Here is a 20,701-nt window from a genome sequence, read left to right as displayed (position 1 = left end):
GGTCGCACTTGTAGTCCCTTCTTGTGATTACAGCATAGTTGCTAATAAAGTGGATGACCCCCTCCCTGTTACGAAACTGTTGTCCGACCTGGATGTCGCTATTCTCCCCAGTTGGATAGGGTGTTATACTCAATGATGGCATAATCCATCAGCTCAGCACCATAGAAGTACTGGATCGTTGGCACCGGGTCATCGCTGTCAGCAGCTTCTTCATCCCTGCTACCACCGGCTTCATCATCCATGCATCCTGCATCTACCTCAGAAGGGTCCACTCCAGCTCCCTATGTACCGGAACTGTCCTCCCTCCTCTTCATGCATCACATGCTGGCCTGAACCTTCCATGCTAGTCACTGTATCACCTTGCACCAGTTGTGATACTATGTTTACGTACACCCCATTTCAAAGTTCTCCTCCAATACCTTACATGAGTACAAAACCCATGTGTTGTTCCTTCTCATCTCGAATAATGTATAGATAACAACCGAGCTGTTCGGAACAAGCTGTGGCTGCACACTCTCTAGAACAACATTATAGGACTATTGGTTCACACGTAAAAGGCTCATAATATGTGATTGCATGCCATCTAGATCAATAGATACCTCAACCGTATTCTTTATGTGCTGGTAGTTCTAAATTGATACGAAACTCTCATGCAAAACTGCAGCACGTTCTCCATAATAAACATGGATAATCATAGCATATCTGCTAAACAAACGTACATGTAATAAAATAAATACTTATATGTATATACAATACACAACTAATTACGTCCCTCGATAAATAATAAATGCATTAACCTAAGTGATTAAGCTAATTAATCAAATTAGTTCTGTTAAACTAATTACTCTGATTAATTATATAGCTCTAATAACTCTGATTAATTTACGTAAATACTCTAATTATACTGGTTAATGACATGCATACAATTATATTAAGAGAATAATATAATTACACTGATTAAACTAAGTCAATAATATAATTACACTGACTAATTAAATTCATATAATCAAACTATTCAAATACTCTAATTTATCAACTTAATATAATTTAATAGATTAATCAATCTACTTACTCTAATTACTATTATTAATCTATGTATTAATTACATACATAATCTAAGTACTCTAATTTAACAACTTAATATAATTTATCAAATCTAATTAATTGACTTAAACAATCTACTTACTCTTATTATTATTACTAATATATATACATATATAATATAAGTACTTACTATAATTAATCTAGCACCGCTGCTCCTCCTCTTCTTGCGATGCTACCACTCCTCTCCTCGCGCTACTACTCCTCCTCTTCTTGTGATGCTGCTCCTCGCCTCGTGCTATGCTGCTACTCCTCCTCGCCTCGTGCTATGCTGCTACTCCTCCTCGCCTCGTGCTCCGCTGCTCGCCTCTACTACTCCTCACTCTTCATTTTGTAACATGTTGTAGGCAAGGCGACGCACCGAAAGCAATGACAGCAACAAAACGACGCACCGACGCGAAAAAAGAAAGCAACATGCATGCATGCTGGCCATTTACGCAGAAAGCAAACATCGAAGTGACGGTGACACGACAAAAGCAGACGTGATAACCGGGCCAAGCCATATTCAGGGTGCCAAATATGGCACTGTAACCTATATTCGGCATCTTGTGTGCCGAATACAACTGATTTTCGGCATATAAGGTGAAAAATATGGGCTACAGTGTCATATTCGACACTTCGTGTGCCGAATATGGTTGGACCCGTGTTTTTCGACGTACAGTGTACCGAAAGTCAGTTTTCAGTAAATGATGTACTGAATATAGATGTTAAAATTGTAAATACGACAATATGTTATATATTTCGGTAAATACGATCATATATATTATCTAATTTTGAATTTTTGCGCATAAATTGGTTATTGTCACATCAAGCAGCTAGAGCGGATGGCCAGAGCTCTTCGTCCAATTTGGATGACAGTGTAGACATTGCATAAGTCCCCCCACCCCCACACACACCTTAAAACCAGATTTGGAGTTTATTCCAACTTATTCAATAACCATTTTCTTTGTATTTTTTTTTCTTACGACACTTGTTTAGCTATTTGTATCTTAGTTATTTAGGTATCAAAATGAAATTTTTATATAGTTATATCATCTTGCTATAATAATAACAGTAATAATGTTTCCTTTCCAAAATAAAAAATTATAAAACCGATACAACTTGCTACGGATTAGTACATGAGTTCAAGTACAATTTAATGCTTCGACGAAAATCACAGCCCTGGTGGCCATTTGCAGCTTTGACCGTGCCACTGATGTCCGTCCCATCGCCCACTGGCGAAAGATGGGAAAGATGGGCAGAGAAAGGAGCACGACTTTGCTCTGCTGGTGACCCCAAACACACAGAGGTCGATTGACATGTGCCAGACGCAGCTGGCTGCCGAGCGCGGCGCTCCAGAGTCCAGACACGTGTGAGCAACCTCCGGTAAGAGATCACCAGAGATCAGCACCGATCCGCAGAAGAATCGAAAGGGAGAAGGAAGAATAGCAGAACAGGAGGAGAGGTTCAGAGCGAAGCCGTTAGGCTTCAGCTCACCGATTCGAATATGCTATCAATGTTACTGTTTACAGCTCATCCCGTCTCTTTTAAACTTTGCCCGTGGCTCAGGTCGTGGGTTTAAGACCACCTCTAACTATATTTTTTTTATCTTGTTCCTTTCCCTATTCTCTTTCTCGTTCCCATTCCTTTTATTTTCTCTCATCTTCAACAGCTTTCTTTCGAGAGGATCGTGAAAGGAAAGGAGAGAGAATCTCATCATGAAGTGAATAACCCTGAGAATCCCGTTGTGATGAAAACCGTGAAGAGAAACCGTTAGAACACTGAAGGAAACGAAAATCCCTTCACGACAGGAATATGACCCCTGAAGGGAATCCCTTGGGGCTAGTCTAACAATACATGCCTGGCGGAGAGTCATCACATTCCCCTCCGCTTCAAAATGGCTTACTCCCAAGTTGGTGATGCAGGATAGCGGCAAAAAAGGTCTTCAACATCCTCCCAAGTAGCTAGATTTGCATCCCAGTCTTGCCATTTGATGAGTACTCGAGCGATAGTAGAACACCCCTTTTGATCAATTTACGATCCAACAGACATTCAGGTTGGGTGCTGACCACGTATCCGGGCTGATCGCACATTTCAGCTGGGAAGCATGTATAACCGGATGGATTTGACTTGTAGATGATAACTTCAATTGTAAAGTAACTGAACTAACTTTAGATTCAATCTGAAAAGGGACATAATACCTGAAAGAGAGCTTTTGATTCACACAATGAGCCACTGAGGATTGAATATATGGTTGTAACTTCAAATAAACCTTATCCCCAATCTAAAACTCTCGATCTGCGTGATGTTTATTAGCTTGCTGCTTCATTCGATTTGAGCATATTCCGAAAGATGATACAGTAGCTGGTGCATAACCTACCGTTCCTTCATCCAAGTTGTCATATCAGGTATAGTACACTCGTTAGAGGCTGGTGGCGCAAAATCTCTCAGCTTGTATCCATACAGTACCTCAAATGTAGTGGAACCCAGGGCTGTGTGGTATGAGGTGTTGTACCAATACTCCGCTAGCACGACCCAGTGATACCAATTCTTTGGATAGGCATGAGCTGCACAACAGAGATATGTTTCCAAACATTGATTCACCCGCTCTGTTTGCTCATCCTTTTGCAGATGATATGAAGAATTGGGACACAAATCGGTATGCAAAAGCTTGAAAAGTTCTTTCCATAATGCGCTAGTGAAGATGCGATCCCGGTCAAAGATGATAGCTTGTGGCAACCCTAGTTAATATATAGTTTTGCTACTTGAAGAGTAGTAAAAGGATGAGTGAGGGAAAGGAAATGAGCATACTTGTTGAATTTATCTACCACAACCAGAATGGTGTCATAATTGGCCGAGCGAGGAAGTCCTTCGATGAAGTCAAAGTAACCACATTCCAGGCCTGATCTGGAATGTTCAGACGCTGAAGAAGTCCCGGTGGTGCCACCCTTTCGATATTGGCTTGTTGACAGGTGGAGCAAGGTTGAGCATAAGCCTTGATCATCTTCTTCATATTGGACCATGCGAATATGTGTTTGACTAGGTGATATGTAGCATAGGACCCCGAGTGACCACCTAAAGCACTATCATATAGTGCTGAGACAATATTCCTTTGCATTTCAGTATTATTCCTAATCTAGACACAGCCCTTGAATCAGAGGATCCCATCTTTCAATGTAAATTTAGAATGGGAAGCATTTGGTAGAGATAATTTAGTCAGCAATTGACTAGTAAAAGGATCATCGGCATAGCTGCTGACATCCATTTCCATCCATACCGGACGACACACACTAACAATTGATAGTTCCTTAGACAATTCGTGAGATTGGCAAGATAAAGCGTTAGCAACTTTGTTAAAATGACCTTGTTTGTATTGTATCAGAAAGTTCAGACCCATGAGCTTTGTGAGAGCACGTTGTTGAATCAGTGTATGAATTCGCTACTCGGTCATATGTATCAACTTGCGGTGATCTATCAAATAATGAACTCGGCATGTTGTAGATAGGGTCACCGGTGATCCACCGTCAAAATCATTGTGAGACACTCATTTTCATAGGTGGCCATACCTTGATTGCGTGGACACAAAGATTTGCTAAGAAAAGCAATCGGATGATCATCTTGCATCAAAATAGCAGCGATGCTCTGGTCACTGCCGTTAGTTTGACCAACAAATCTTTTGGAGAAATCCGAAAGTGCAAGCACAGGAGTGTTGGTGAGATATTTCTTGAGCTCTCAGAAAGCACATTCAACCATTAGATTCCACACAAAAATGGATTGTTTCTTGAGTAAATCTGTTAGAGGCTTACTGATCAAACCAAAGTCTCTGACGAACTTCCAGTAATAGCCGGCTAACCCCAAGAAGCTACACAATTCTTTAACATTTGCAGGTAATGGCCATGTTAAGATATCCTTGATCTTATCTCCAGGAGACGCTCCATGCACTGAAATAGTATGATCGAGATAGGAAATCTGCTGTTGAGCAAAAGTGCATTTAGCCAATTTCACCTTGAGATCGTGTTGTCAGAGGATGAAGAACACCTGCTTCAAATGCCCGAGATGCTCATTTGAACTATAATTGTAAATGAGTATATTGTCGATGAATACAAGTACCCCTTTTCTCAACATTGGAGCTAAGATTTTGTTCATTGCATTTTGAAACATGGCTAGAGCATTACACAACCCATATGGCATAACTCTGAATTCAAAATGCTTGTTGTGGGTCTAAAAAGTAGTCTTGGCCTCATCCTCCTCTCACAGTCTAAACTGGTGATAACCAGCTCTGAGGTCAAGCTTGGAGAACCACATGGCACTAGCTAACTTGTCCAGAAGCTCTTCAATGATAGGTAAAGGATACTTGTTCTTCACAGTTAAAGCATTCAAATGGAGAAAATAGATGCAAAAGCGCCAAGTGCCCTCTTTCTTTTTGACCAGCAGAACAGGAGATGAGAAAGGGACTTGTGCTAGGCTTGATGAGTCCCTCTTGCAACATTTCAGAGACCTGCTTCTCGATTCCCGCCTTTTGCTTCGATGTATATTGATACGGCCTAATGCTAACTGGATTAGTTCCTAGCATCAGCTCAATATGATGATCCCAAGGCTGATGTGGAGGTAGTGACTTAGGCACTTCAAAGATGTCTGCCAATTTATACACCAATTGTCGTATTGTATATGGTATGGCACTATCATTTCTGCCAAGAAAACAATATGCTCAACTGAGTTCTTCTTCAACAATTGCTCCAATTGAACTGCAAATAAAGACTGACAGTTGTCTAATTTTGGCATAATGCCTTGTAAAGATATCATCTTCCTTTTGGACTGAAAGGATATACATTTAGAATCCCACTAACTAACCATCGGGCTGTGATTTTCTAACCAATCCATTCCCAAAATGATATCATAATAGCCCAATGGTAGAACTCTAAAATCAGTGTGAAACATGTGTCCTTACACCCACCACTCACATTGTGGTAACATAGAGTTGCAAACATATGTCCCCCCATTTCCAATTTTCACCTTCATCTCTGCAATGGGTGTTTTGTTTTGACTGATCTTGGTTGTCGTATGACCATTAACAAAACTATGGGAGCTGCCCGAATCCACTAGAATCAACACTTCTTGATCCTCGATCATTCCCACCAGCCTAATGGTATGAGCACAATCGGCTCTAGTCACTGCCGCTTGAGAAATTGCCATAAACTATCCCCATCAGATTCCTCTTCATGGTTGACAGTGTCCACTGTATCTCAATCTTGTAGCCGTTCTAGCAACTCCTCCACCACATGGAGCTGCATAGTGGAAGAACATTTATGCTGATGATTCCATTTTTTCCCTGCACTTGAAGCATAAACCACGAGCACGACAATAAGAATGAAGCATTATTGTTAGTTTGTCTTCAGACTGACAACGATCTAGAGCATTGGCGCTATCTGAACCCCATCTGTCAATTGATGATCCTTCATTCAATGCTCTCCCTTGAGTTGTTGTGATCCCAGTAGCTCGAGTGAAAACCCGATTGTTCCCAGTGTGATGTCCCAACCGATCTCCTCGACTTCGTGGGGGAGCTCCAACACTTTCCTACAAAGAGGCCAGTGCATATGTAGTATCCAAATCCTTTGGACGATGAAGAATGATCATGTTACGAGTATGATCTCCAAGTCTGTCCATGAACCTTGTAGTGAAGAATATCGGGTCAAGAATGCATCACAGGTTCAAATTGAGACAGATAATCCTCCACTGATGATTGCTGCTTAAGATCGAACAATTGACGGATCAGGTCCTGATACTGTTCATGTCTGAAATGATTGCAAAATCCTCCCGATTTCCCAGGTTCTTCTCTGCTTGCAACAAAATGGCGGCATGTCTAGTGAAATGATAACAAGTCACATGAATCCACAACTCTGACGGTACTGCGTAGACCTCGTAGTAATCTTCGCACCGTCTCCTCTAGAATTGCATATTCTCGCCATCAAAGGAAGAGAAATTCAGTTTAAAATGGTTGCTAATTTGTGACAAGCTACTACTATACAAACTCGATCGATTGAATCTCTCGTGAGTGTAACCATATGTGGATAACATGGGATTTGCGACATGGGGTGCACCTGTGACCGGGGTGGGCGTAGGAGTGATGTTAACCCCAAACGCCATGCCTCTGTGATCATAGAACTCGTCATGGCCTAATTGCCCGAGAAGTGACTCTGAAGGAATCGCTCCCAATAGTGATTCCTCGTGTGCCGATGCGTGGTTGGAGTGGATGACATCGAGGGAGGTAGCCGGTCTGTCGACGATGGGATGCTTCTCGATCTGATCCACCTGGTGATGTAGCATGTCCACAGCCTAAGGACGGTCTCCCACCCGAGTCTCTATGCTTGGGCGCCATTCCTCGAATGACCTTTGGAGCGCCTCCATGCACTCTTGCATCGCACGGATGTCTTGACACTGTTGGATCCGATCTTTGTTGTATGACTTGATGAAGGCAGCGAGTTGTTCTTCCATGGCTTGACTTCATTGTTGTTGGTGAGAGGTATAGTGCGGCTTGGTGTAGGGATCCTCCACCATTGCGATCGATTGTAATGCGGTGGTGATGGCTCTGATACCAGTTGTGACCAACCTCCGGTTAGAGATCGGCGCCGATTCGAGAAGAATCGAGAGGGAGAAGGAAGAGTAGCAGAACAAGAGAGGTTCGGAGTGAAGCTGTCAGGCTTTAGCTCACCTATTCAAATATGCAATCAACATTACTGTTTACAGCTCATCCTGTCTCTATTCGAATATGCGATCAACGATGTCCCTGCTCGTGGCCCACAACATAGCTAGCCGTGGGCCTAACAACTCATGCAACACACGTCATGTTAACGATTTCCCGCTCGCATGTTCCATCTCTCCCGCACTACCTTCAGACTTCGTCAAATTCTGTTGTTAGACATTCTTCAAGCTTTTGTTACCGACCGAGCAGAAGAACTCAAATCCGCAGAAACAGTAGCAGCAAAGTAGGACAGAGAAAGAGAGACAAAAGGACATTATGACCTAAATGGAACACTGGAGAAGGCAAAGTGATTTACAGCCGCATTCGAGAGGAGAGAGAGAAGCGGCATGGGGCAAAATTAGGGATGGCAATATGCATATTTTACACACATGCCCGCGGGTAAAAACCTTAACATATGTGGGTTTAGGATGCAATTTTTATACGTGGATATAGTGTGGATTTGGAGTTAAACCTAATAGGTATAGGGAGACAAGTATAAAATAGGTTTACATGTGCTCTCTTCGCCATGTAATAGCTCAGCACTAGTTGTCTAGCTGAATAATGTTGTTTGTGTTACACTAAGCACTTTTGAATTGTAAAATAATATGTTGTTTGTGTGAATTGGGCCAAAATCCAAAAATAGACAACATATTCCACGTATATTTCAAAAATAGACAATAAATAGCTGTATTTACAAATATAACATGTATATTTATCATCTCATTCACCAAAAATGTGTTTTCGGCACCTTAGATACCGAATACATCAATGTACATCGTATTTGACACATGAGATACCGAAAACAACTGTATTCGACATATGAGGTGCTGAATATGATGCACAGTATCATATTCAGCATCTCATATGCTCAATACAGTGGCTCGTTGATGTGCGCTATGCTTGCATGCCCGAAGAAAGAAGCTAGAAGCACAATGCCGTACGCGTGTGTTTATGTTTTCTATTTAACTCCAATTTTATTTGAAGTACAAAAGTAGTCCAAATTTTTTAAATATTTTCATGAGCAAACTAAAGGTCACTAGCAACCTGTTTTAATTGGTTTGATCCAAAAATCCTCAGCCAATATTTAATTAAAATTCTCCAAATAAACCTACTTTTATAAATTATAGTAATTTTTAATGCCTCAAATAAATTCCTAAAGATATAGAAAAATTCACTAATATTCTTCTCATGTGATATACTAATTTATAAAATGTTTTTAACCCTAGGTTATTTAGTGAAAAAGTGAGTACCTTTGATTTATATGTTTTAATCATTTCATGTGATATTATCTTTTTAATTAAATTTGAATAAAAAAATTCAAATATGCACAAAACTTTGGTTCTCAGATTAATTCAAATATGCTCCATTTAATCTGTTGCCGGCACCAAGCTGAAAATATAGGGTAACCTCTCATATTAATATTAAACTTTTTTTTGCTATTCTTTGTGCTTTATTCCTTGACTCTCTCTTCCTGCTTTGAGAGATGTTATCCCCATATGTATGCTCCTTATCTGGTTGTTTAAATTTTGGATATATCTTTTGTCATATTTAATTGATAAATATTAAAAAAAATCATATCACTACGTGCTTTGAAAAGATGAATATAAATATATATTCGCAAGTCCTGGTTGTATACTTCTTAAGTGTATGACTTTACCATCTTAGTACTAGATGTCAACATATCATGCCTCACATGAGAAGAATATTAGTGAATTTTTTATTTTTTCGATCTATGTATCAATATGAATGTATGCCTTTATTTTTATTCAAATTAAATTAAAAAGCGAGTATCACATGAAATGATAAAAATACATATAAATAGAGCATTACAAAGCAACTTATTTTTTCACCAAATAACCTAGGTTTGAAAATATTTTTATAAATTAGTACATCACATGAGAAGAATATTAGTGAATTTTTCTAGATTTTTTGGAATTTATTTGAGGTATTAAAAATTTCTAGAATTTATGAAAGTATGATTATTTAGAGAATTTTAATTAAATATTGACTCAGATTTTTTGGATCAAACCAATTAAAATGGGTTGCTAGTGAGCTTGAGTTTACTTATGAAAATGTTTAAAACTTTTGAACTACTTTTGTACTTCCAAATAAAATCAAGAGTTAAATAGAAAATATAAACACACATGTAAGTTATTTTGCTTCTAGCTTTTTTCTTTGGGCATGTGAGTGCAGTGCACAGCAAACAGCAGCTATATTCGACATATGAGATGCTGAATATGGTACTATGCACCGTATCCGGTACCTCATGTGCTGAATACAGCCATTTTCGGTATCTCATGTGTCGAATATGGTGCACAGTATCGTATTGGTATCTAAGGTGTCGAAAACACGTTTTTAGTGAATGAGATATTGAATACACATGCTATATCTATAAATACGGCTATATATTATATATTTTTGCAATATACAGTGAGTATATTATCTATTTTTCAACTTAAACCGTGAACTATATGATAATGTACTCATGCGATGTGCATGCTATTCATCCCTGATATGCTTATTCATTATCTTAGTTGATAGGCATATTTAAGCTGATGATATTATTATTACATATTTACTCTTTTGTTTAATGCACATTTACTATATTGACAGCATACGGGCAACCTATGGATAGTGGACGTGAGTTTTAATATTTACTTATGATGAGTAATAGGTATGTACATGAGTTTTGAAATTCACTCGTGGTATTAGTTTGTATAGCTTCTACCGTGGATATTGCATCCGTTATAATCCCTGGGCAGAAGGGGGCCGCCGGCCTTGTGCTCCCCGACGGACGGGCCCCACGCGTGGCGCTCATGCCAATGGCGACGAGGGCTACGCGCGCGCGGCACCACCAACGAGACAGCTCTGGATCAATTTGGAGTTTGCCAATGGCTTGGGTTTTCTTTTTGCTAATTAACGGCCGCTCTCTGCTTAGGTTTTGTCCTGGAAGAGATTTTTCACTGCCAAATCCGTTTTTTAGTTTTTTTTAGTTTTCTAATAGGTGGAGCATCTCCCGGGAAGCATCCGGGGCCATTGGATTGCACTCTCATCGATCATGGGCACATTGGATTTCGACGTTTGCTCGTGGGGAGATGTTCGCTACCAACACACAAAATTATACAATCTTCGTAGGAATCAATATAAATCCCTACGAATTTTCCGGCACCTCCGTTCCCAATCCATTACTCGAGCTAGTGCCTTACCATACTTGGGCCATCGCTAGTCCCTGTAATGTTCATCCTCACGTTAACCCTCCTCATGGCTAGAGGTTTCCGTCCCAACCGCAACGCTAGAACTGGTTGTTCGCCTGGAAGGCTAGAACTGGTTGTATGGAACTCTCGATAAATAGAAATGGAGTACAGAAAATAGAGGATACATATGTGGAGAAGAAGGTGGGGCCCATCCGGACCGATGCTTCCAGTTTACTATCTAGCAAGTATAAAAGGAAATGCAACTCTATATGTTTTTATAGACCTATAATCTATCTTGTTTTTCTATTCCTTCCATATGATTTTATCTATATATTGATTCCCTTACACATATAATGATTTTTTTCATCTACCATTTAGCGCGAATCTTAATGTAAATAAATGGTCTCAGTAAGGTCCTATTTGTTTTAGTTAGAGATTGTGAAAAACAGTTTGTAGATTATAGATTGTGAAAATCTAGATTGTTATATTATAGGTTGTAAAAAGCGGTAGCTGTTTGGCAACCTGGATTGTAGGATGTGTGGATTGCTGCTTTTTGATGTCAATAGCTTGTAATGCCCTCAGCTATTTTGAGTTGTCTGCTTATTCTTTTGTGACAGGTTTAACATTGGATTGGACTTGTGGTTCATTTTGAAATACAAAAAATCGTAAATGAAAATGAAAAGATACATAATACCAAACTTCAGGGCATATAGCGAACTTGAGTGTGTGTGAGTAAAATTATTCAAACTTGAGGACTCAACTAGTTTCGTGTTATGATTTCAGATCTGAACTCCCACAACTCCCACAACAATAGCTCATTTTGGATACACACATTTTTGCATTCATCACTGCAGTGAACCTAACTCACTACTGATTACTCTAATCCTATTAACAATAGCTCATCAAAATCAGATGATTCAGATGCCTCCTCTTACATATTTGCTCCCTGTTAAGAACACTGCTAAAGGAAAAGTAGCAATTTAAGTTCTTAGATGAAGGTCTGAAGCATCTGAATTTGTATGAAACACTGCAGGCAAACATAGTACATTCAGAATTTCCACAAGCATTTGAAATTGCATCTCCCTTATCTACGCACTCAATCTTCACATGTTAACAATATTTATTTGCACACTCAATCCTCAAACTTAACTCCGGTGCATCCAAAGGCCATGTACCCATGGCGAAGATCAATTACCACAGGCAACAGAGAGGGACATCACACACGAACACAACACATCCAAGGCGCACATGTCGGCGTCGGCATACAAATCGCTAGACACGGCAGTAGGGCATACATATGAGCGACACACATACCTTCACGGACATCAGCGCTGGCTTAGAGAGCTCTCACCGAGGAAGAAGGGAACAACCGTCGGAGGCTGGTCTTCGACGGCGGCGGAGCAACAGCCACGCCTCCTCCGTCATTTCATGGTACCTCGCCTGATGGAGGGCCACCGCGCTAGCTCCTGCACTGCGCTCGGATAGGAGCATGCATCAGGCGCCATCCGCATCCTCGGCGCTATCGGGGAGGGAGGGGACGATGCCTACAAGGGTAACCGCACTGGGGAGGGAGGGGATGACCGGTGGAGGCTAGTCTTCGGCGGCGGCTAGGGTTAGCGTACGGGAAAGATGGGAGAGTGAGCGCAGGGCCGAATGAGGGGCGTTGGGGGTGCGAAGGGGTAAGGCAGAGGAAGGGCGGGTAATTTCTTATAAAAGCCTATGGGTACTTTGGTCATTTTATGATTTATAATATGTTGTAAGGTGGTAGAAAATTAATTATTAGATTATGATAATCTACTATCTAGATTGCTACAATCTGTAACAAGAATGTGCTTGTTTGTTTCTTTGGCCCAAACAAGTATGGCCTAAGACATGTGTTCTCAAAGTAAGTGAAAATGTCTTATTCAGGTCTAAAAGGATACTTTTAGGGCCTAGCTAGCTCTTTTTTTTTGGCTTCCATGAAAGTGCTGTTTCAAACTCTTTAAGTCTTAGTGCACAGAATTGATTGTCAAAGTTCCTGCACTTCTCTTTTAAGAAAAGCAAAAGGATAAAAAATACCAAGAGAACTCTTTCGACTAGATATGGGTTTGAGGTTCTTCCTAGTGCACACTAACCCGATTTCGTTCAAATGGTCCGAACAATGTCTAGATATTTAAACGAGAGAATTCGGACGAGAGGCCAAAATTTGGATAAAATTCAAACGAGACAAACAAATAACGAAAACATTCTTTGCCTTCTTCACTGCTTGGTAGACAGATACAGATGCCTTCACCGGCCGGATAAGCACCGGACCTGCCGTACCCTACCCTTTCCGTCGCAGGACTGGCAGAAGCACTACACCTACGCCTAGCCTTGCCGTGGAAAAAGGAGGACTGGCAGCAGCGAGCTCGATCCGTGGATCGTCCCGAACCAGAGAGACAGAGAGCCATCGCATCACCCAGCAGGTACACAAATCTCGTGTGCGTGGTGCGCGCTGCCGCCGATCTAGCCGGCAACTAGGCTGCGTCCTACGAGTACGCCCCTACCCGTGCCGCCTGCACCCCGCCGCAGGTTTTAACGCGCGGGGCGCAGCAGCGCTGCACTGCAGTCTGCAGACGGCGGCCGCGGCAGCGTCTGAAAAGCCAGAGCTTCCTGACTGGCAAAAGAGCAGAGGCCGGGTGACGAGGAATCTCGGTCGCGCAGAGGAATTTCTCAGAGCCGGCCCGGTCCCCACGCGGACGCAGCACTGCACAGCACACGGCACTTCAATTCCACAGGGATCCTTCTATCTCCCGTCTCGCTTCCCCTCCGTCCCTTTGCCTCTCTCTCCTACCTCTTTCTCTCTATACACACAGCTGCGTAATTGAACTTTCTCAATTCTTTTCCTCCATTGCTTTTCCTCAGAGGTAGGGGGAGAGAGAGAGAGAGTAGCGAGGAGTGAGGCTAGCGTGCTAGCTAGGGTCTAGTCTAGACTCTAGAGGCTAGGTCTTTTGAGTGCTGCAACGAAAAGAGATTCTTTTATAGAGGGGGAGGAGAAAGAAAGGGTAGCCTAGTGAGCATCTTGTATTCTTGCGCTTTCTAGCCTCCTCTCCACCTGTGATCCTGTCTGCTCTGCTCCGCGAGTAAGCGTGGCGTCGTCGGGGCGGCGCTTCGCGTCGGAATCCACCGCAGTCGCGGACTGGCTGCCGTCGCACGCCGGCGGCGGCCGCGGGGACGACCTCTCGCTGGGCTTCAATGCCGGCGGCGCGGCCGCCGCGTCTGGCTCTTCGCTGGTGGCCGGGCTCTGGGGACCCGCGGCGTCGCGCCAGGCCGCCGCCGCGGCGCTCGGCTACGGGACGATAAACGCCGCTGGTGACGTCGGGATGGTGGTAGTCGCCCCCGGCCCCGCGGGCTCGTTCCACCACCATAGGACTGCCGCGGCAGCCTCGGCCGCCAACGACCCTATGTTCCCGCTCGTCGCCGCGGCACAGCGCGCCTTCGACACTGATGCCGCCGCCAAGCCGGACGCATCCGGCGGCGCCTTCCAGTTCTGGCAAGCGCAACCGGCGACGGCGGCCGCGGACGGTTCCACCGGCAAGAAGCCTCTCGCCATGCTGGACTACGGCTGCATCGGGGCTGGCTCCGGCTCCGGCTCCGGCTCCGGCACGGCGACGTGCAAGGACTGCGGTAATCAGGCGAAGAGGGGCTGCGCGCACAACCGCTGCCGCACCTGCTGCAACAGCCGCGGCCTCGAGTGCGACACCCACGTCAGGAGCACCTGGGTGCCCGCCGCGCGCCGCCGCGAGCGTCTCCAGCTAGCCGGCGCCGGCGCCTCCCCTCCCCCCGCGCCCGCCGCAACCAAGAAACCCCGCCTACTCGCGTGCCAGACCACCACCGCCACCAACTCCCGCACCTCGACGTCCAACGCCACCACCCCTCGCAGCTTCGACACATCCTCGAGCCACCAAGGTAAGGGATGGCCATCACACAAGCACATGCACACAATTCAAGAAAGATTACCCAGCCATCGATTTTCTGTCCGATCCTCCGCAGACGCGTCGTTCAAAGACAGCCTGCCGCGGCAGTTGCGCGGGCCGGCGGTGTTCCAGTGCGTGAGGGTGACGTCCGTCGACGACGGCCAGGCCGAGGTCGCGTACCAGGCGGCGGTGACCATCAACGGCCACTTGTTCAGGGGGCTCCTGTACGACCAGGGCGCTGAGGTGGACGGCCACGCCACAAACGGCAGCGCCGCCGCCGTCCATCTCGGCACCTCCGACCTCCATCTCGGCAGCGCCTCGGCCGCGGCTCCCGACCTATACGGCGGCGGCGGCGGCGGCCCGCTCATCCTCGGCGGGCTGAGCTATGGTAACACACCATGAACTGATGAAAAGCAACTCATTGCAAAATCGAGCAAGGGTACTAGCAATGTTCTGTGTCCTTTCTTTCAGCTTTTTTAAGGCAAAACTATATATCATCTTCTGAACTTTAGTCTCATTTAACTATAAATTCAGATGTATTTTACTCTGAATTTTATAATAACACTCAAATTTTATTTTAAACTATGAAATCAAATATATTTTACTTAAACTTTACAATTTCATTTTGAACTATAAAATCAGATATTTTACTCTAAAATTTACAATATCATTTAAATTTTACTTTGAACTATAAAATCAAATATATTATACTTTAAATTTTATAATACCATTCAAATAACATTTTTACCGGTTTTGGAGAATGGTTTTGCTTATGTGATGGGTATGCATGAATTTTTTGCTTAAAGGGTATACTGATTTTGTCTAATTCACCATCCACCTCGTATAGATGTGGCAGCACAGATCTTGACAGTAGTCTGTGTTAGCTTAGCGAGACATCAAATGATGATGAAGTAATATGATCGAGCGAATATATGAAAAAATCACTTAGAAAAGAAAATAAAAATAAGATTAAGTGATGTATAACAAGATCCTGGCCACAGTTCGTGCTAGCTCAGAATAATGATGAAGCAACATGATCAAGTTAATACATAGCAAAATTATTTTAAAAAAAAGTATAAAAATAAGATTAAGTGACGTCCGTATGGTTTAACCGCCGATGTAGACTTGCCACATAGGTAAAATCACTCTCTAAAACTAGTTAGGGTGTTATTTAAGTAGTATTGTAAAGTTTAGAGTGAAATATATTTAGTTTTATAGTTTAGGATAAAATTTGAGTGGTATTATAAAGTTTAGAGTAAAATATATCTGATTTTATAGTTTATGGTAAAATTTAAATGATATTTTAAAGTTTAGAATGAAATTTGAAGATTAGACTAAAATCCAAGGGGTTATATATAGTTTTTCTTTTTTTCATCACTTAGTGCATAGTAGTATAGTACAGTTTCGTGTTGCTGGTGAAGCTGTCATCATGCCCATGGGATCCTATGGAGCCTCTGTTACCGGAAGCAGGAAAGGGAATAGTTAAGCATTCACAGGCTAATTTCGTGCACTGTCTGGCTTCTGTGTGGCTACTGATCTCGTCCAGTTCGGGACGCATGAATTTCGCAGAAGGTTTTACCCTCTGGTACAAATAAATTTCTTGGAATTCCCATGGAACATGTTTGGAACCCAGGAATTTCACATAATTTTTAGTGACCCTTGAGAACGAATTCCCTCGTTCAAAATGGGCCTAAACTGTACCATTTCCTGCAAGTAGAATTCATTTGAAAAATGCCGCGGCGGAAACGGGGCTCTAGGAGCGATACTACTGGTGAGTCGTGATCTTTTGTCTGCTGATGGAATGGAAAATTGAGGTTTTGGTTTGCCAGCTGAAAAGTTTGACTCTTCGATGCTCCCCATGCCATGACTTCACTCACTCGTTGTCTCTTGCGTGCCTTGGCTTCCAAGTGCCTACTATCTTCTTCACCTTCTTCATCTACTACTACTTTCTTTCCCAGTTCTGTCTTGCGTGTTTTGTTTTGACAGCATACTACTCCGTAGCTGCTATCTTATCCATGCATTGGAACTTGTAGCCGAGAGGACAATGCTGATAGGATTTCTTGGTCTCATTATAATACTCGTCTGATTGGGATTCATTATTGTAGAACATACTGGCTGTGGTCATTGCCGCCTGTGAGACAATGTGGACATGATTACAGCTCTGGTCCGATTTACACGTTATTTTAGGTTGTTCGATACTGTTTTCAGTTTTTTTCCCTATGGTTATAAAAAAGTAAAACTATAGTGTCAATAAACTAATAAAGTACTTTGATGATGGATCTGTTAATACCGTGCATGAAATCTAATTTTTTTTATATGTGATCATGGCAGATTTTCTTAAGTTCAACACTTGTCTATTTTGAGCTTCTTCTAATCTTATTGCAAGCCCGTATCTATCCCTCCTACCGAATCTCATAAAGAACTGAAAAGATGTGAAAAGAAAGAAAGTCCTGTTGATGCACAGGACTGTACTGGTTGCATGGAGAATCATGTCCATGGACATTTGGGTCCTCTTTTTTGGTTGGAGTAGTAATTTAGCTTGCTGTTTCTCACCTAATTGTGTCTTGTCCAATGAGCGAGTGATCATGCAGCACATCCAAATCTTTGGGTCACATGTTTGTGTTATGGGGGAGCCGGTACTCGGTAGGGATGGATGGAAAATTCTTCTCTCCGTGTGACAGTATGGGGCTTGATGTTTCTGGTCAAATGCTATCTTGTCAATTGTCATAGTCAGACACAGAGCTGGTATTAAGCATTATTCAATGTGTGTTGATGAGGGCTAAGCTCTTGGTCCATGCCACGGTGCTGCGCCCTGCCTAGTTTCAGGAAGCACGGATACTGTTGAGGGTGCTTCTTTATTTGATGCAATGGAGCAGCTGGTGCGGTGTCACTCTTGATCTCCATGCTGTGCATGTCTTATCCGTTGACTAATGCTTGTTTAACTTCCTTCGCTGCTTCGGTACATCTCTTTAATAAAATTTTACAAATCTTAAAACAAATTAGATAATATAAGATCGGCAAATCTCCACCGACATAAATGAATAAATCAAATTAAAAATTAGATATAGTTATATGTTTGAATATTACGATGGGGGAATTGTTTTATTTGGTTTGTTTTTTAGATGCATACAAATTTGTTCAATCCTATTATTATCTATGTTGCTCTAAATTTAGTAAACTTTACAAAAAGAGGTAAATCAAAGCCATGAATAATTTAACTCCTAGCTCTAGGCTTGTTAATCTTCCTGCATGATTGAGTGATCAATATGCTAGCTAATAAGCTGTGTAATGCCTAATAAAGCTCTGAGGAAATGTGTTCGCCTTGCTTTTTGAATGCAGACATGTGTACCATTCAACAAACTGCACTGATTTCATTTTCTTCTTACGCTCTTGCATACGCTGTTGCAACCTTTTTCTAAAATCTATATGCCATCTTTAAAATGTATGTTCAGTAATTGTACTGTACTCTTTTGTCAAACCATGTATTGTGTGTTCGTTACCAAGTTATGAAATTAATTGCACCTTTTGTTTTGGTTTGAAACTTGTTATTCTTTGCATCATTATTCATATGGTGGTAGTTCCTATGATTAAACACTTCGGCTGTTTATAAAATTTAGCCTGTAGCCAGAGCACAGTGTGCAGTTATGGCTTTTCACCATCATTCCAACCAATGTCTATAGCAAGCAATGTATCATGTTTCAAGTGAGAATAAGGTAAATTATGAGGTAACTATCTGTTTATGCACCAGTACTGCTATAGCAGCATTAAGTAATATGTCTTATGCACCACTGGCAGGGATAACTGGAATAATTCATAACAATGTAGTATACATGGCTTCTGCTGACCCCAATAATGCTAGCATAGAATTCATCTTCTCATTTCTTAACATAAATGTATCCCATATGTTCACATTACTTGCCAAATTATGCTTTCTCTAAGCAAATTGCACGCTCTCTTCTGAAGTAATATGATGCAAAAACGTCTGTTCCATTTGCCTTTCTTGTTGCATGCTTCTCCATTATACTTGCTTGCAAATTGCACGGAGATCATATTCTTCTTTCTTATTTGATTGTTATTATAACATTCATATGCCAAGTTTCATATGTCTATTACAGTAGTCAAACTATGGATGCTTGAATGCTACTTTAAATATGTTTCCTTGAAAACATATTGTTCTATTATTCAATAATAATTTGGATAAGCACCTTGCAATGAAGCAATATTTGGTGGCACCAATATCTAAGCTCTGTTAAATTTCTTCAATTCCTTTCTAAAAATAATGCAGAACTGATTATCACTTGGTTGTAAAAATTAATACTCCATCCGATTCAAAATGTATGTTGTTTTAGGATTCCTGCTAGCCAAACTTTTTTAACTTTGACCATCAATACATAAATAATTACTTAGATTGACAATGTAAGATAGATATTATTAGATTCATCACGAAAAGTGCTTTCATAATATCTAATTATCTTTATTTGAAATGTCATTTTTTCATAAAAATTCCTAGTCAAAGTGTCACCTTATAGACTGTATCGATGTCCTAAACGTCATACATTTTGAATTGGAAGGAGTACTGGATTGTTTGGTGGAGAAAGCAAAAATTTGGCATAATTTGCCAAAAGGAAAACAGTGAATATTCTAAAGATACTGTTTTTCTCATTGTTACAAGATTTGTATTGTTGATTTTGATTCAGGAGTACTGGTGAGTTTGGTGGAGAAAGCAAAAACTTGGCATAGTTTGCCAAAAGGAAAACAGTGAATATTCTATAGATACTGTTTTTCTCATTGTTACAAGATTTGTATTGTTGGCTTGTACATGACTGTAAAAGCATTTTCCAACCATAGGCGTTTAGCTTCATAATTCCCTCCTGTTGGTGTACTTTGTCCTTGAAATATCTACAAATGAGTAATCAGAATTCAATTTCATGAAGTAGGCAACAATTCTTTACTTTTCTGTTAGATCAATAGGGTGCTTAGAAGTACAATGTTCTTATATAACAGTGTGGCGTATGTGATATCTTGTTTCTGCTGGTAAGCTGTGAGAGTGTGTACAATCGCCTCTTTCATCTGGTTATGTCATATACACAATGAAATCGGAATGCAACCCTGGTAGATTCGACATGGATTGCATGTTAAAACACATCATCTTTCAAGTACTAACTGAGATTCTTCTCCACCAATATGTAAAGCACCTCATTCTTTCGAATACCGAGTAGAACACATTAATGTGTTACACCTGTCAGGAATTCTTGATAACATCCGGCAAGAAGGTTTGTGTTTGTTTGAAGCAGGAGGTAGGTATCTCCAGGCCTGAATCTAGTAGCTGTTTCGCTTGTTGGTACCTTTTTCTTTTTTTTTGATAACATCTTGTTGGTACCGGTTGTTTTGCTGTTAGGTTCTTCTCTGTAATTTCTCTAGGTTGTGTGGCCCTCTATGTGTTCGCGGAGTCACCGCATTGTGATTTTCTTTGGCTGTTACTTGTGGCTTCTTCTTTTCTCAATGAAATGGTACGCTAAGTTTTTGCGTGTTCTGGGAAAAATGTGATGGTCATGTGTTTTCTGTGGTGGCAATGCTGTCATGATATCTGGTAGTAATTTAAACGAGGCCTTTGGCCTTTTCTTCCTCTCAGTAATCCGTAATATTCCAAATAGTCAGCATATGAGGTACCCTGTTTTGAACTGTGGATTGGATATTGCATCCTGCTATTGTGCATCCTGAGAAGGATTATATCACTAATCAGTTGTAATTTG

General features: G+C 41.6%; 1 protein-coding gene across 1 annotated transcript; it reads left to right on the top strand.

The window, feature by feature from the left end:
- The first annotated feature begins 14,058 nt into the window (after positions 1-14,058).
- On the top strand, positions 14,059-19,881 carry LOC133928802 (protein LATERAL ROOT PRIMORDIUM 1-like). Its single transcript, XM_062375291.1, has 2 exons — positions 14,059-14,940; positions 15,025-19,881. Exons 1-2 carry the CDS (start codon positions 14,355-14,357, stop codon positions 15,348-15,350), a joined length of 912 nt encoding a protein of 303 aa, XP_062231275.1. The 5' UTR covers positions 14,059-14,354; the 3' UTR covers positions 15,351-19,881.
- The last annotated feature ends 820 nt before the right edge of the window (positions 19,882-20,701 follow it).

This window comes from Phragmites australis, chromosome 9 (genome assembly GCF_958298935.1).
Source record: "Phragmites australis chromosome 9, lpPhrAust1.1, whole genome shotgun sequence".
In the NCBI taxonomy this organism is placed as follows: Eukaryota; Viridiplantae; Streptophyta; class Magnoliopsida; order Poales; family Poaceae; genus Phragmites; species Phragmites australis.
This window is presented reverse-complemented; position numbering and strand designations above follow the sequence as displayed.

Excerpts from the sequence above, each read along its gene's own strand:
- LOC133928802 (XM_062375291.1), top strand. The coding sequence starts at position 14,355 with ATGGTGGTAGTCGCCCCCGGCCCCGCGGGCTCGTTCCACCACCATAGG. Across the intron at positions 14,941-15,024 it reads CACATCCTCGAGCCACCAAG|ACGCGTCGTTCAAAGACAGC; the intron begins GTAAGGGATGGC and ends GATCCTCCGCAG.